Genomic DNA, 15,118 nt, shown 5'->3' on the forward strand with positions numbered 1-15,118 from the left:
CGTTTACGGACGGGAGGATCCGACCGGCTCCGAGCGTTCCGAAGGCTTTCAGCGAGCAGTTTTGTCTTGCGTTTTGGCCGTTTCGCGGTATGGCAGTGCGAAGTGGCTCCCATTCTGAACTGATCGTTACCCCGTGTTTGCTGTCGTTTGTGGCCAATGAAGTGTCATGCCGAATTAGTGTTTAATCGCGCAGCAAATGCAATGAGAGCTGCTCTGGCTGCCCGCTGTATACAGCCTATCCAGAACACGCCTTAGTGGCGCCCTCTCGCGCCGTCGACACGGAGTGCGGCAGCCGTGAGCGCTCGCTTAGCTCACTATCCCTCCTCTAGTTCATAGCCACTCAAGCAACCAAGGACGTCATGAGGGAGCTTATTTGTTGCTTGTTTTTTGTAATTTTGATTTGCCTATAACTTTTAAAATAAAGCGAAATTCGAGAAAAGAAAAGTTTCATTAAGTTACTACGGTCAGTGCGCTCAGGTTCGGTGCAAATTAAAAATTAGTAAAAAAGTCATTGCAGTATGGTGCCTGGAACGCGTCTCCGACTGGTGTGTTTACCGCGGCCAAAAAAGTGGTCCCTCGATTTCCGCCTGATGACGTCATAAAAGTGTCATGCTGTCGCCGGTCGCGACCCTGGCGGCGTCCCAACAGCTGTGGTGTATGTGGCAGATGCCTGTTCTGCTGCAGGTCGCTTTCTACTGTGACAGTTCACGGAAGCTAGAGGAGCCGGAGTTGGGACGCCTAAAGGGACGCCGTGACGACAGCGACACTCGCGTTCGCTCGTGCTTTTCGCCAGCATTTCTACGGCCAACCGCCAGGATCGCGACAGGCAACAGCATGACATTCGCGTCATTTGTTGCCACATCGGGACCACTTTTGATGTATGGGCGGGATAGGACGCTAAACACACCAGTCGAAGACGCGATCCAGGCACCATAATACACCACTTTCCGAGTTTCCGGTTCGAGGGTAACCCGAGGCACATGTTGCCAGGCCGGATTAGTGGCGTAGGAAAACAAAGTCTCCATCTTGCGCTAGTCTGAGGCTCCCGGCACCATCCCGACGTCGTTCGATACGATGCCGACGCACTGTGTCGCGTTTGGGTGTCGAAACTGGCATCGGAAGGGGGAGGGGAAGAGCTTCTTTTGCTTTCCCTCTGCGAAATTCGACCCAAATCGAAGAGCGGCGTGGGTAAACGCGGTGAAGCGGGCTCACCCGACAGACCCGAGGAAGGCTTGGGAGCCGAGCCAGCAGTCCCGATTATGTGGGGCGCACTTCGTCACTGGTAAGTCGCTTCAATCGCAGCTGAGAAAAACAAACACAAAGCGTTGGGTAGTTGCATGATCGTTACATTGCCGCTCTATCAAACAGGAAAACCGTCGCTGGATAGGCACCACCCGGACCATGTGCCGACTATCTTTGCTCACCGGAAACAGCAGCCATCTCTCGATCGCTACGAGCGATGGAAACATCGCGGGTCCACTGAAGGTACGAAGTGACGATGGTCATAAAGGCGCGTTCACGCTGTGGAATTTTACTCGCGTTTTGAATTCGCCGTCTGAACAAGACAAGAAAAAAGACGTGCGTCTCGTAAAAAGGATGCGCGCGTTCATCGCTTCTGGAGCGACCTTTTCTAATGCCAGTTCTTAGAAATGTATGCCCGCCGACGTTTTTGTTGTGTTCGCGCTTATTAACTCCTCTGCCTGACGACGGTTGATCGGTATTGACTGGACTTTATAATCGTGCGCATATGGAAGCGCGAAATCTGCCTATATAACAGTCAGTGCACCAACTAGCCATTTTACATGACGAACTCATCTAATCGCGAGCTAGTAGTATTAAACAGCATCTTCTGGTTTGTGTGTGTCCTTGCTCGTCAACCTCAAACAAGCATAACCTTGCGCGTTTCATTTTCCAGTAAGTCCAAGTGGCCTGTACCAAACTGAGAATGTGGGCAAATCACCATAATCACACTCTAGCTTTACTTGTTTCGCCTCTGATATTGTATGTCATCTTCAAACAACGAACCAGTACGAAGTGCTGGTTCTGCGTGCGTGCAGCAGGGAGCATCACAGCCAGCAGCCCAGCCTTCTGCAGCAGCAGTACCCTCCTTGGCCCTTGCTAAGGAGCTCCCAGTTGCCGACCCCCTTCCAGAAGGTTCCGGCGGTAACCCATTCCCGTGCTCAATCTCAACGGGTATTTCGAACGTAGAGCCACTGCCCGAAGGTAAGGATCGACTACTAACTCAGTCATTGCTACTAAATTATTATTATTAGATGCGGGGCTTATTCCCTTGCCTTGTTTTCTTGAGATAGTGTTCGCAGGACCCAGTGAAAGAATGTTAGGTGACACACCATCCTGAGATGATGCCGACAGAGCACCAGACCATGCGGAGGACACAAATCTAGCCACATTCTACTTCTACAATTTTTTTTAGGAACAGATATAATTTTATACCTGTTTTCACATCAAGAACCGTAGTAAAAAAAGTTCGCCGCCTTGTGGAGCATTACTGATTTCCACCTTTATGTAGAGAATTAAGATATATGTAGGTGCATTCTAGATTAGATGTATGTTATCTTATCAAGACGTACACATTCCAAACTCCAAAAAGCGTTGCTTTTTTCTCTGATAACTAAATCTTGTAAGAACTACTTTGCCCTGCGTATGAACAATGCGCAAGACTCGCTTTTCTCTTGAGGTGAAAACAGATGTAGGTGCGACACACTTAAAAAGAGAAACGATTTAGACATTGCATGAGTGAAGTAAACATTCAAGAATGCTAGCACTAATTTCACATCCCTGAAGTAGAAAAGTAAAATAATTGCTTCTCTAAAATGCTATGCACCAATAGTGCAGACGGGCACGAGCAAACACGTAGGCAAGAATGTTTCCCTTCCAAGTGCTGTCATGTTGTCGTTGCACCAAATAGCTCGTCTCTTCGAGGACGTGTTGGTACACCATCGGGACATGCGTCTAGACCGCTGCAACCACGGTAGCACTCCACATGCACAATGAATTTTCACTCAGTCTGCCATGCCACGCCAACGTTGATCTCTGGCAAAGTGCTTGCCAGCGGGTCGCGGCCGCCGGGCATACACGTGACAGCTCTCTTCTTGAAACGTGATTGGTCGCTTCTTTCAGTCGCTCGAGACGCAGCATAGAAGTTTGACCCGATCCTACTTGCTCCGTTAGAAACGACCGGGTGCTTGGTGCTCCGTTGCTATGACAACTCGTCGTTGCAACATTGTTGGAGTTTGTAAATGTTCTGGCTGCCCCAAATGCAGATGCGTGAACGGGCCTTTTTTCATCTACGCTCATTGGTTCAAGAAACCTGCATGTGACCACGACTTCAGTTTTTGTCTTTTGACTTGTCAGCTGGCCCATTGCCTTTGTCTGATATGATTATAGCAAGTTGCTCTAATCATACTCCAGGGCCCGTTTGCTCAAAGCGCTAGCCGCGGCTAAAGTTAGCCGCAGTACCTAGGAGAGGGATTTTGAAATCCCGTGACTGGCTCGGTAGGAATAAGGGGGAACATGGCGGCACCCCAGTGAGTAAGCGCCGCTCGCTTTGGAAATAATATATCGTTGTAGCTGCAATATCGGGCGTGTTAGTCAGCAACTAATGGTGCAGGAGGCTTTCAGTTTGCCTTACCTCACTTAAATTGCAAAGCATGAGCAATGACCTCGCCACATTATTTAGATAGTCTTTCGATTCTGGCCATTCCCTAGCCTAAATGAACGCGATAATTGTCGGCACGGCAACGTCTTTGGAAGGTGGATTGCCTTGTCTCAATCGGCCGGGTATTGATAGCATACAAAAGCAGACAGCACCTCAATAGACCTTTTTCTAAATTTCCCAAGCGCCGAGGTCCATGCTACGAGTGTAGTTACATGCATTGCACGTGCTGGCGTCTGCAGTAGTAATTGTTCTAAGGCAAAAAGTCGAAAACAAATTTTGCCTTGCACGCGCGTTCGTCAAAGCCTTATTATGATTATTTACTTGGAATCTATGGTCCGCGGGCAGGCCGCAGAATTACACTACCAGCGTTCTCGATGCTTGGGCAATTTAGAAAAAGGTCTATTGGAATGCTGTCTGCTTTTGTGTGCTATCAATACCCGGCCGATTGAGTCAAGGCAACCCACTTTCCAAAGACGCTACCATCTCGACAATTACCGCGTTCATTTAGGCTTAGGAAGGCCAAAATCAAGACCATCTAAAAAAATGCGGCGAGGTCATTGCTCATGCTTTGCGATTTAAGTGAGGTAAGGCAAAGCAAAAGCCTCCTGCACCATTCGTTGCTGACTAACGCGCCTGATATTGCAGCTTCAACAACATATTTGTTCCAAAGGGAGCAGCGCTCACTCACCGGGGCACCGTCATGTTTCCCCGCATCCCTACCGAGCCAGTCACGTGATTTAAAAATCCCTCTCCTAGTTACTGCGGCTAACTTTAGCCGCGGTTAGTGCTTCGAGCAAACAGGCCCAGCCTTGCTTGTTTTGTCACTAAAATTTTGTGTCCTTCTTGAACAACAATCCAGCCCCAAGGAGTGGTGCTGTCTCCACCTGTGTGCAGCAGGTAGCTGCACAGCTGGCAAGTGACGTCTCTTTGGAGATGCCTGAAGAGGCGGTGGAAGACCCATGCACTCAAGACTCCATAAAAGGTGTTAATTTAATTGTTTGGCTGGAGTGTTCAGACCTCGAGGTCTACAAAGGCACTGCAAAATAAATTAGGATTCCCAAAAAGATTGGATCATAGGCAGCTGTGCCATCAGAACAAATATTGACTCATGGGACTATGAGCTGCTGCTACACACCAGCATGTGTACTAGGTGGTTGCTGTGATACCGTGAAGGAAATTAAGTATTTAGATTATTATAGCCCTTCATATACATTTTTGAACTAAGGAAATAGCTTAACTCTGCTTAGGACATCGGAAAGAAGTTTGCTTTCTTTATTTGTTAAATGCGATAACATTTCTTTCGACTACCCCCCTCCCTTCCTGTTATCTCAGTAAAATTATGTAAGTCTTATAACAAAGAATGACTGTGTATGTGCAGGATTAATTAAAGAAGATACAGTATATGCACCAGTCTACACTAGCTCCCAATTATGAGCTTGATGCTGTACACCTGTGCAATCTGCTACTGGATGGTGTAGATGACAACGTTTCAGCTGCAGTACATAAGTCACGCAGCTGACATGGAGTGAATGCATGACGTATGTATGAGCCCCCTGCATTTCATCACGAAATTACGCGTTTGCAAGTTTGGTCTTAGGGAGCCACCATCTTGCCCAGTGGGGTGCGCTTGGGTGTGGCCATAATCAGATTATGACGCGTCCAAGCGCACCTCAACCGAGCAGGATGACAGTGCCCTGAAGCCGGACTTGCAAACATGCATAGAAGCTCTCCACAGGGGTACCAGTGAAAGCTACCCACTCCTGCTCATACTATTGTCAGTTAGTCATTGCGAGGGTAAGGTATAGTGTTGGCATGCTTTGCCCTCCATTTGGCACCAGCAAAATAATTTAGTGTACTTTGAGCTTACAAGTAAATTCAGATGACACATTATGTGCAGAATAGGGCAACTTCACTCAGCATAAGATTCATGTATCTATCTGTGCTTCCTTTACAGAAATGGAGAAGGATGCCGCTGTCGGCCTAATCATGATGGCTGGGAATCCTGAGGTGTCCAAGCTGCGTGACCTGCAGATGGCCAAAATGCAGCAGGTCATTCTTGATCTGCAAGCAGACAAACAACGTCTCGAAAGGCAGGTTTGCCACCTGCAAGCCAGGCAGCTTAGTCTCAACACTATCCAGGAGCCTAAGAACTGTTTATATTATACTGGGCTGCCTGAGTTTTCAGTTTTTCAGAATTTGTTTAATTTTCTTGAGCTTCGGGCAGCCAAGATGACCTACTGGTTAGGTAACAGAAAGACAGCTGGTGAGACCAAAGACCGCACACGGGAAATGTCTCTGATTGACGAGTTTTTTATGGTCCTCGTGCGGTTAAGGACAGGGATGGCAGGCAAGGAACTGGCCCGCAACTTCAACATTTCTGAAGGGCAGGTAAGCAAGGTGTTTGTTACGTGGATCAAGTTTCTCCAGCGACAGTTAAGGGTACTGTTACAGTTTCCGACAGTTGCTGAGATTCAGCCCAACCTCCCTAATGCCTTCCACAAGTTTTCTAACACGAGGGCTGTCCTTGATGGAACTGAGGTACGTATCCAGAAGCCGTCGTCGTTGCTTGCTCAGAGGCAGACCTTCTCGCCCTACAAACACTACAACACCTACAAAGCGGTTGTTGGATGTACGCCCGAAGGGTACATTTGCCATGTTTCACAACTGTGGGGTGGGACTGTGTCAGACAGAATGATAGTTGAGGAGAGTGGGCTCGTGGATCAGTTGGAATCGGGCGATGCCATCATGGTAGACAAGGGATTCAAATTTAATAGCCTACCACCTGGAGTGCAAGTGCACATTCCGTGTTTCAGGCAGCCGAACGAACCTCAGATGCCGGAGGAAGATGTGGCACACACCCGGCGGGTGGCCAGTGCACGTGTAGTTATTGAACGCGCAATCGGAAGGATTAAGCAATTTCACTTCCTTGATCGACCCTTCCCCATCTCCATGATAGATATTGCAGATGAGGCGTTTCAGGTTTGTTGCTTTTTAAGCAACTTTCGTATGCCACTCAGCCGTGCTGAGTAGCAGCAGGACATATGTGTCGGCTTCAGTGGCAACCTTCAGCTTGATAAACATTTTAGAATAACTTCCTTTTTGTGGTTGAACTCCAGGGTTTTGTTTTTAAATGCAGCACGTCGGAGATGGTTTTGAGGTACTCTAAATGGACCACAGGGTTCCGGAAAAGTTCTCACTTTAGAGCCATCAGTGAGCAGCGAGAACTCATCCGCTCGCGACCACGTGCTGGCGGGCGCCGCGCAAACAATATGGTAAAAGTAGGAAAGTCTCATCCGGGTCCGGCCACACCCGTCCGGCCCTGTCCCCCTCCCCCTCCGGCTTCTGGCGGCTGTTCGCGGTAGCAGAGAGAGCCGACGCTTTTGTGGATCTAGGATAGATGGCGCCACTAAAATTCCGTATAGTAAAAGTTTTGTCGATGATACCAGATTTTTGACGCATTTATATGCATTTTGGAAGTACAACATTTATAGAAAAGTTACCTTTTATCGAGCAGGTATTCGCACAACTTGCTATCTTTCTACAAGACTCCCCATTGACGTCACGCCGCGTGTTTCTCATGGCCGCCGCTCGCAGCTGCAGGTCGGGGAATACGTATTCTAAGTTTTGCCTCGCTAGTACGTGGCGGAATCGCAACATTTCGACGAAAGGAGGTGTGTTTTCTGTCATTTGTGACAAGGTGAACAATATCAAAAGCAGAAGATGCCAATTCTTTCAACGTTAAAATCGTTGCACAGCTCCTTTAATATTAATGTAATAGAAGGTTGTTTCTCGTGCACCAACGACTTCGGTTTTGGAATAATACCCTGGAACAGTAACACAATGCATCTCGCCCCTCTTTTCACTATTTGTCTCGTGCCCTTAAAGGGATACTACAACGAAATTTCGGCGCTCATTTTTTGGTCTATATGTGTTCAAAAAAGCAGCATCACATCGAACATACCAATATCTTGTTAAAAAAGTCATGAAAAGAAATTTAAAACGAATTAAACGATTAACAAAGAGCACCTGGTGGATGTCGCTAACGCCTCGCTTGTAATGCCCGTCTAGGAACCTTGACAGCTAGTGACGGAGGTTGTCTCGTCTCCGGCCACTACGAGAGAAGAGGGGCAGGAGGAACTCCCCTCTTCCCGAGAATGCCTTTTGTGTGTCGCAGAAGTCGCTATTGTCCCCCTACAAGATTATAGAAGATTAACCCGTCACTCAAAATTCGTACAAAAGCAGCCGCTTCGGTGGCTGGAACGACTAGGCCATCCTCTCGACGTCAGTCTCGCCGTAGCTTTGCTCGTCTTGAGACGACCTACGTCACGATTGCGTTGGATGTCACGTGTTCTCCGCTCGGCCTTCTCCGAGCGCTTGCCAGAGTGCGCCGTTTATAACGAAAAATACAGCCACCAGGCTCAAAATACAAACGTGCCATTGTCATTTACGGATATTGTGGATCATATTCAACCTATTTTTGAACACGACGGGAATATTTCAAATTTCGTTGAAGTATCCCTTTAACTCTCACTGGGGGACATCCCCTTTAGATGAGAGAAATTTTGCAGTACGACCGCTAGCATATGGTCTCTAACGTGCATCATGCAGTAGTAATAACACTAACGCATCCTGGTTTGATGCTCATAAAAATTAACGGGGGTGGTAATCGTACCTAGGATCCCTGGGCTTTGTGACTAGAGCTTTCGCTTTACATGCTTTGTGCTGTGACATGCTATGCTCCATTTCACAATAACTTGGCGAACTATGGAGGCTGCGGCCCCCATGATCCAATAAGAGCGTCGGAGCAAGTCACATGATAAGACTCCATGGTTGAGGCCTCCGAGGCGTCGTTTTTGGGGGCACCGAGATGTCGCCAAAGAGTTGTTCAATGTTTCATTTCTTTCTTTTTTGTGCTAACTGAACTTGAGTGACTCCATCTTTATTAAGAATAAATATAAAAAAATTAATGAAAAAAAATATTGACAAATTTTAATGATATTTAAACCGAAAAAGTAATGCGACATTTGTATTCAGTTCGATTTTTTTTTCTTCTTGTAGTGCCGTGGCCGTTGGTGATTGCAGCCGTGTAATCAGCCGCTTGCAGGGCAACTATGGTCGAAAACGGAACCAAAATAAATTACTGGTACCGCTTTAGTGGCACAACTCTCGGCCTGCAGACAACAGCCAGTTCCTTGGTGCAGTGACACACACGCTTCCGCTATGTGGTTTTATGTGCCTCGCTCCGACGCTCTTATTGGGTCGCGGAAGCTGTAAGCTCCACAGTTCGCCAAGTTACTATGAAACAGAGTAGCACACTTGGTCACCGTTCCCCCCTAGTGCCTGCCATGATTGTCCTTAATCACATTTGGCTGTGATCCGCAATTGGCATACGAGTTTAGATTAGATATATCAAAGTATTAGATGTCCTCATTTCATTATTTCATGTGTGTGGTCTTTGGTCTCAATGTCTAATGGGCTGTGCATTTTTTTGTATGATTATACATCTTGCCAGTGTGTTTTAGGAGTGCAACAATTATTATGACTATAGCTGCTTTTTACAGTGTCGATCTAAAACTCACTATCTTCCTTATGCAGTTCGGGCTATTGCTGCCTCATAGTTAGTGTGTTGAGTTCGGTCATATTGTGCATCAATTTTTACTTAAATCTGCTATGTGGGAAGTACATGAATAGATAACGTCAATTATCTGCTGTGCATCACTGTTCACATTTATGATTCTAGTAACTTTGTACAGCGTTATCTAGAACTTGCTCTTTGGCTTTAGTTTAGTATGCAGTTTGGGCGATTACTGCCTCGGAGTCTTTGTGTTCAGCTGGGTTATGTCCAGAGTTTCCTTATTTGAAAAACTCTCATGCACCAATCTTTGGTGTTTGAATATATTGCTTGGGAAGTACATGAGTAGCTAGTGTGAATTCTCTGTTGTGCATCAATAGCGAGATTAAAGTTTGAATAAGCCAACGAAGTTTTGGCTACTTCGGGTCTTTTTCCCTGCAAAGTCGATTGTAATGTTAATGACTTTGACACGCTACCTCAACAAATCATGTGTTAATACAAGTTGGAGCTAGAAAATCTTTTTTTTTTTTGTTGTTTTTTACTCTGAACAGTCTAAGAAGGAATTAGCTCTGCTTGTTTATAGGCAAATGGTTTTCTATTTATTGTAATAAACTGTAAAAATGTAAACCACCACACCCTGTGTCCTGTTTTTCTGCAGTAAACACCATTCTCAAAGACACGGGAGTGGCTACAAAAGCACTGCCCCTGACAAGCATATTTATTTGGCTCTGAAAAGAGCCGTTGTGACTTGGAGAAGCCTCGGGCTTCATGCAGGCGCTCCTTCACTCCAGCCTACGCAGCTTCTTTTTCAGTCCGGGACCGTCCTCCACCACATAAAACCCTTTGCAGAACTTCTTGAAGGAGACGTACTGGCCGCGAGCTATCAGGGCTCTTCGACGCCTCACACGGCCCGTTACCACTTCTGGGAATAGGGCATGCTTGGCGAAGTAGATAAGCCCTGGCAGCAGTGCTCCATCAACGAACTTCTTGTCGAAGGCGATGGTCTCGACGTGCGTCGAATTGGCAACAGTCGTGTTGTTAGTCCAAAAAACAAAATCGCACCACTGGTGTCCGGTCACTGCCATCTGCCCTTGCACCTGGTAGAAGTAGGCGTGAATCTTCTTCAGTCGTACCACGCCATTCACAACTTCGCAGCAGAACTTCTTGTCCTTGCATGCCTCCATTGGTGTTAGCCCAATCTTCGAAGCCGGACACTTCACCTCCAAAAGGCCCTCTTCGTTGTCCTTCCTCACGATGCGGTCGGGCGATGCTGCAATGAAGCTGCACTCTGGGTGAATGTGCAGCCCAGTCTCGCGGATCTCGACGGGAGTGTCGAATGCTGCCATGAGTGATGCATAGGCTGAGACTGCGGTACCCTCGTGCGTCCTCCCATAGCGCATGGCCTCACTTGAGGCATCTGGGCTCGGGTACAAAATACCCTTGACCAGGTACTCGGGCTTGACACACTTGATGACAGCAGAGAAGACTGATGCCGTAATCCTGCCCTGCCGCTCTTTGTGCCACCTTGGATTATTGGCTTGACCGATGGTGGACCGGGTCACTTGTTCCCTCTCTTCCTCCGTCAATGTTGGAAGGGACTCCATGTGTTTTGCAACAACGTCCCGGGCATTCTCACTCCACAAACCTTCATCATCTTGGATGGGGAGCACTGGTGCCGCTGGTCCAAGTTGCTGTACACCACTGTACAGAAGCCACTGGAGGCCCGGTGTAGACACACTGAGGGCATCTCGCAGTTGCTGAATCTCCTCAGCCGAAGCAGCACCAACATTCTCACAAGGGTCAAAAGAGCGTCGTTTCTTCTGCTTCACCGGCCTGTTGATCAGGTACTTGTGGAACGTGATGTCTGCAAGTGGCACCAGGGGAGCAGGCTTCTTGGCTGCAAAGAGAAATTTTGTCAGTTCAGTTCTAAAATAAGCCACATCTAGGTTTTCCATCTTGTAATCATGTTAATAGCTTATCATCCAAGCTGCTTTATGTAGAAAATGTAGAGTTTCACTTTCATGAAAACGAACACAAAAAGCATTGGCTGTTTGGTTCCACATTTATCTAGCAATGGAGGTGAGCTTGGCTAAATAATTAAGACAGCTTGGACGTTGGTCTTATTCTCCAATATATTAGGTACGAAGTAATAACATATTTCTGAGCAAAAGATTCCTATGGAGCCTCTTTAAGGGCCGTAGTGTACACACCTTCAGCAGGCACAATCCAGGTGCAGGGTATGTCGGTGCAGCTCGTCGAGCAGGCGTTGCAGCTCTCTTCGGCATAGAGCAGCAGTGCTGCAATATGTTGGCAGGACTGGCTTTTCCTGGAAAATCGAGGCAGTCAACCAAGACCAAATTAGCGGGATTATAGCTGCACGCGTAGCAGCTCTTGGTTGCCTTCGTTGTACACAGGCTGTCGGTGCATGATGGAGACATGCATCTTTTACACTACCTAAGCCAAGGAGCAAGCACTGCGAGCATGAGCGATAAACCACATGAGTTTGCTGCTATACTCTTTTTCACCTTGTGTTGTACCGCAGGAAAGGCTATACGCGCGAGCTCCTTGCTCTATGGCACATCTCGGCGGCACAAGCTCCCGTGCACCGAGGGCAACTGCCAACGCTATGAGCTCGCGCTTCTAGCCGTCGCTGCGGTACAACATAAGGTGAAACGGAGCATAGCACGATGGGGTTTGTCTTGGCCAATGTAACTCGCGTGTATTCGATGAAATGAGCCTGGGCGAACCGGGTATCGCTTCCCAGGTTTCAAGGAGTGACCGATCTCGCTGCTTACGCGTTGGGGATAGCGTGAGCGGAACGCAATTAGCCTTGCTTATAATAGGTTTGCGCATGACTTTTAACGCATGTAAAAGCAAAATATCGCTCACCCAGCAACACAGCTGCAAGTGCCGCCGATGACGCTCCCGGTGCCTCTGGCGAACCACGCCGAGACTGTGTACGGCGCCTTCTTCATTGACGGCAGGCAGACGCCCCGGACGAGACCGATCCGGGAATCGTCCGATGTGTTCCATCGGACGTTCCGGACGTAGCCTTCTTCTTTGAAGGCCCATCCCCGGTGAGCTTGTCGGAGCGAGTCCGTCTTGCGGTGAAGGTACCGCCACACTTCATCTTGCGAGAGGTTGGCGAACGGCGGAGCGTTCTCAGTCCAGCCGTCGGGTGGGAACGGGAACGGGATGCTGCCGTCCTCGGCCATCCTCAACAGTTGCCGAAAGGTAGCCGAGCTACGAATACTAGGCGGAAAAGTGGCGTGCAAGAACAGTGGACCTCGCAACGTGTACAATTCAAGCCTAATGGCGGGCGTGTTTTCATACGAAGAACGCCTCGAACCCAGTTTTCGCTAGTTCGGACGTCTCCCAACAGGTAGCGCCACTTCTGCGGAAAAAGGTGGATTGCAGGGACGCTTTAAAGGCCGGCCCGCAAGCAGAGAGAAGGAACCCGACCCTCACTTTCCTTCTCGCCACTGTGAAAGGAGGAAATCGCATCTCGCTTCCTCCTCGCCATTTTCCGACTTTTTTTGTTTGTTTTGTTTTGTTCTCTTGCCGGCTGCCTGTTTATCTATTTCTTTTTTTTTGACAGGTTTAGGGTGGAGGAAATGAAAGCTTCAAGGATTTGAAAAGATTATCTAGAAGCCAGCCGGCACACCTGCGACAAGGAGCTGAACCAACCGAGTAGCTGTTTTGAGCGAGCTTGGCACTTGCTCTTCCCAACGAGTTGCATTGGCTCTTTTTTAGATTTGGTTTGGACGACGATTCTTGCCGTTGTGAGAGCACAAATACCTTGTTCTGCTCAAAGAAGTAGTCATTGAAGTTTCAATTTTAATATAAATATCTGAGTTGGCATCTTTCGACAACGGGAAGTACGAGCGGCGTTTTCTGTATATCAGGGATGGCGCTCCATAGACCAGTCGTTCTGAATCATTATGGTTCGTAAACCGGCAGAGGTGACGGAGGACCCCATCCGTGGTGGGTCTAGCACTTTTCGGTGTAGAGCGTTTTGCTGTAGGGCATTTCGGTGCGGACTTTTTTGTGCACAGACATTTCAGTGTAGGGACTTTTTGCTGCAAAGACTTTTCGCTGTGGGACTTTTCGGTGCGCGGATATTTCGGTGCACGGACATTTTGATGCATGGACATTCGACGCTATGGTTTGCTCGCCGGTATCTCTTTTCCAACGTACGAAGACACGCTTCACATCGTGTTTTCGCGTTTGAGTTGATAGAGATAGTCTCCTCTATAATGTTTTGACTTTATTATTGGTCCTGCGTGTAGGAAAGGACCCAAACAGCAAGGCGTTTGAAGTCGTTTGTGTATTCAGAACAGTTTTGAATATCTTCAAATGCGCCTCCTCCACGTAATCGCATAGCTCCGATTGTTAATAATAAATTGTGATGACCTCGCACGACAAAAAACAATGTAATTATCCCTTGTAACTCACTAGGGAATAAAGTAGGCGTGTACGGGTACAAAATAAGTGTAATCAAATCAAATATCGATTTCAAGCAAGTAAACAAGCCGAATTTCGTGAATGCTAAATCTATTTTATTTGGTATCAAATGTTTGCTCACTCTCGTACGAAAAAAAAACAGTGACCATAGATCATACACAGCGTATGATCTGTGGTCAACGCCTCCTTCCATGCCGTAATGATGTCGCCGGACGTAAAGAACTGCCTTACAATCGTGCTTATAAAGGGCGATTCTTTTTTTTTTTTAACGACTAGACAGTTTTCTAGAAAAAAACGTCGGAGTTGCGCAATTTCGGTTTGTACCTTATCTGTAGTCATCAAAAACACCAAATCATTCATTTTTAAAGAGATGTAGTGCACGTGAAGTGGTTCACGGCGTCCTAAAAAGCCTAATTTGGACGCAAATCGTGTTACCGCATGTTTTATAAGCTTTATTACTAGTCAGAAGGAAGTCACGCGAGCCGTATCACGTTGCGGAAAGCTAATTCGGGTGTTTCTCAAGGAGCTCTAGAACTCTCCGATTGACATTTCGGTTGTTAATACGTTTAAAAAAGTTTGGTAATTAGTCTTAAACATTTAGTTTATTAGGCATAATTAAAAATACTCCACCTCTCGCAAGACGTCTGCCCAAAACATAAAGTTGGTTTCATTGGCGTAAAGTAGCTGTGCTCTAATTTCGCATTACAGATATTTGTAAGCGTCTTTCATTTTTATGCTTGGTCTTTAAAGATTCGTGAAAAGCATTCGCGACCTTATCTGTCAAGCCGCGTACTCGGACAGCGCGGCCTCCTCGGCGAGTTGTTCCCTCATCGAAGACGACAGTGAATAAAAGGTACGATCAAAATCTTCATGCCTGAAGAAAGAGCAAGTTTAAAATAATTATAAGAGCGTCAGTTGATTTTATTTCCACTATATTCAAATTTCAACACTCGTCGCAGGCAGCATGAAAGGAAGCACTGCACTCTTGGCGTAAACCAGTGCCCAGTCAACGCTCCTACACTCAAAAACGCATCACCACCCGACCTGTTTGAAAAATAAATAATTTCCAGCACTTTGGGTAGAAAAGGCGAATTTTCTACTGAGCGTGATATTTTGTGGACCCAAAAGTCCTGTAGCCGAGATCGGTAGTTCATAGCTTCAGGAAGGCGAAGAACGACGGATGCATTATTTCCCGCGGAAGTACAGTTTTGACGTTGGATTCCGCATAAAATTGTATTTGCACAAATTGGTGGCACGATACCGAACTTGCTTGATTACTTTTCTTTTAGAGACAACATAACCAGGCATAATCTGCAGATGTTGCAGAATTTATTTTAATTGGCGTACAGCGCGAAAGACAAGTATAGACATAAAGAACACAATAGAGCTCTGCATTTCTACTG

General features: G+C 47.1%; 2 protein-coding genes across 2 annotated transcripts; one reads left to right on the top strand and one right to left on the bottom strand.

Annotated features, from left to right (window-relative positions):
* Nucleotides 1-1,052: 1,052 nt before the first annotated feature.
* On the top strand, nt 1,053-6,927 carry LOC115330279. The gene is made up of 5 exons (XM_040209878.1): nt 1,053-1,282; nt 1,369-1,485; nt 2,029-2,223; nt 4,539-4,661; nt 5,634-6,927. Exons 1-5 carry the CDS (start codon nt 1,075-1,077, stop codon nt 6,707-6,709), a joined length of 1,719 nt encoding a protein of 572 aa, XP_040065812.1. The 5' UTR covers nt 1,053-1,074; the 3' UTR covers nt 6,710-6,927.
* A 2,956-nt stretch (nt 6,928-9,883) lies between these two features.
* LOC121834731 lies at nt 9,884-12,553 on the bottom strand. The gene is made up of 3 exons (XM_042288484.1): nt 12,141-12,553; nt 11,462-11,577; nt 9,884-11,148 (listed from the first exon to the last, which is right to left on the bottom strand). The coding sequence occupies exons 1-3, from the start codon at nt 12,464-12,466 to the stop codon at nt 10,034-10,036; spliced, it is 1,557 nt and encodes a 518-aa protein (XP_042144418.1). The 5' UTR covers nt 12,467-12,553; the 3' UTR covers nt 9,884-10,033.
* Nucleotides 12,554-15,118: the final 2,565 nt, after the last annotated feature.

Source organism: Ixodes scapularis, unplaced genomic scaffold, assembly GCF_016920785.2.
Source record: "Ixodes scapularis isolate PalLabHiFi unplaced genomic scaffold, ASM1692078v2 PGA_scaffold10__122_contigs__length_95168666, whole genome shotgun sequence".
NCBI lineage: Eukaryota > Metazoa > Arthropoda > Arachnida > Ixodida > Ixodidae > Ixodes > Ixodes scapularis.

Excerpts from the sequence above, each read along its gene's own strand:
- LOC121834731 (XM_042288484.1), bottom strand. The coding sequence starts at position 12,466 with ATGGCCGAGGACGGCAGCATCCCGTTCCCGTTCCCACCCGACGGCTGG. Across the intron at positions 11,578-12,140 it reads ACTTGCAGCTGTGTTGCTGG|GAAAAGCCAGTCCTGCCAAC; the intron begins GTGAGCGATATT and ends TCGATTTTCCAG. Across the intron at positions 11,149-11,461 it reads CTGGATTGTGCCTGCTGAAG|CCAAGAAGCCTGCTCCCCTG; the intron begins GTGTGTACACTA and ends TTCTCTTTGCAG.
- LOC115330279 (XM_040209878.1), top strand. The coding sequence starts at position 1,075 with ATGCCGACGCACTGTGTCGCGTTTGGGTGTCGAAACTGGCATCGGAAG. Across the intron at positions 1,486-2,028 it reads ACATCGCGGGTCCACTGAAG|TACGAAGTGCTGGTTCTGCG; the intron begins GTACGAAGTGAC and ends ACAACGAACCAG. Across the intron at positions 2,224-4,538 it reads CGTAGAGCCACTGCCCGAAG|CCCCAAGGAGTGGTGCTGTC; the intron begins GTAAGGATCGAC and ends ACAACAATCCAG.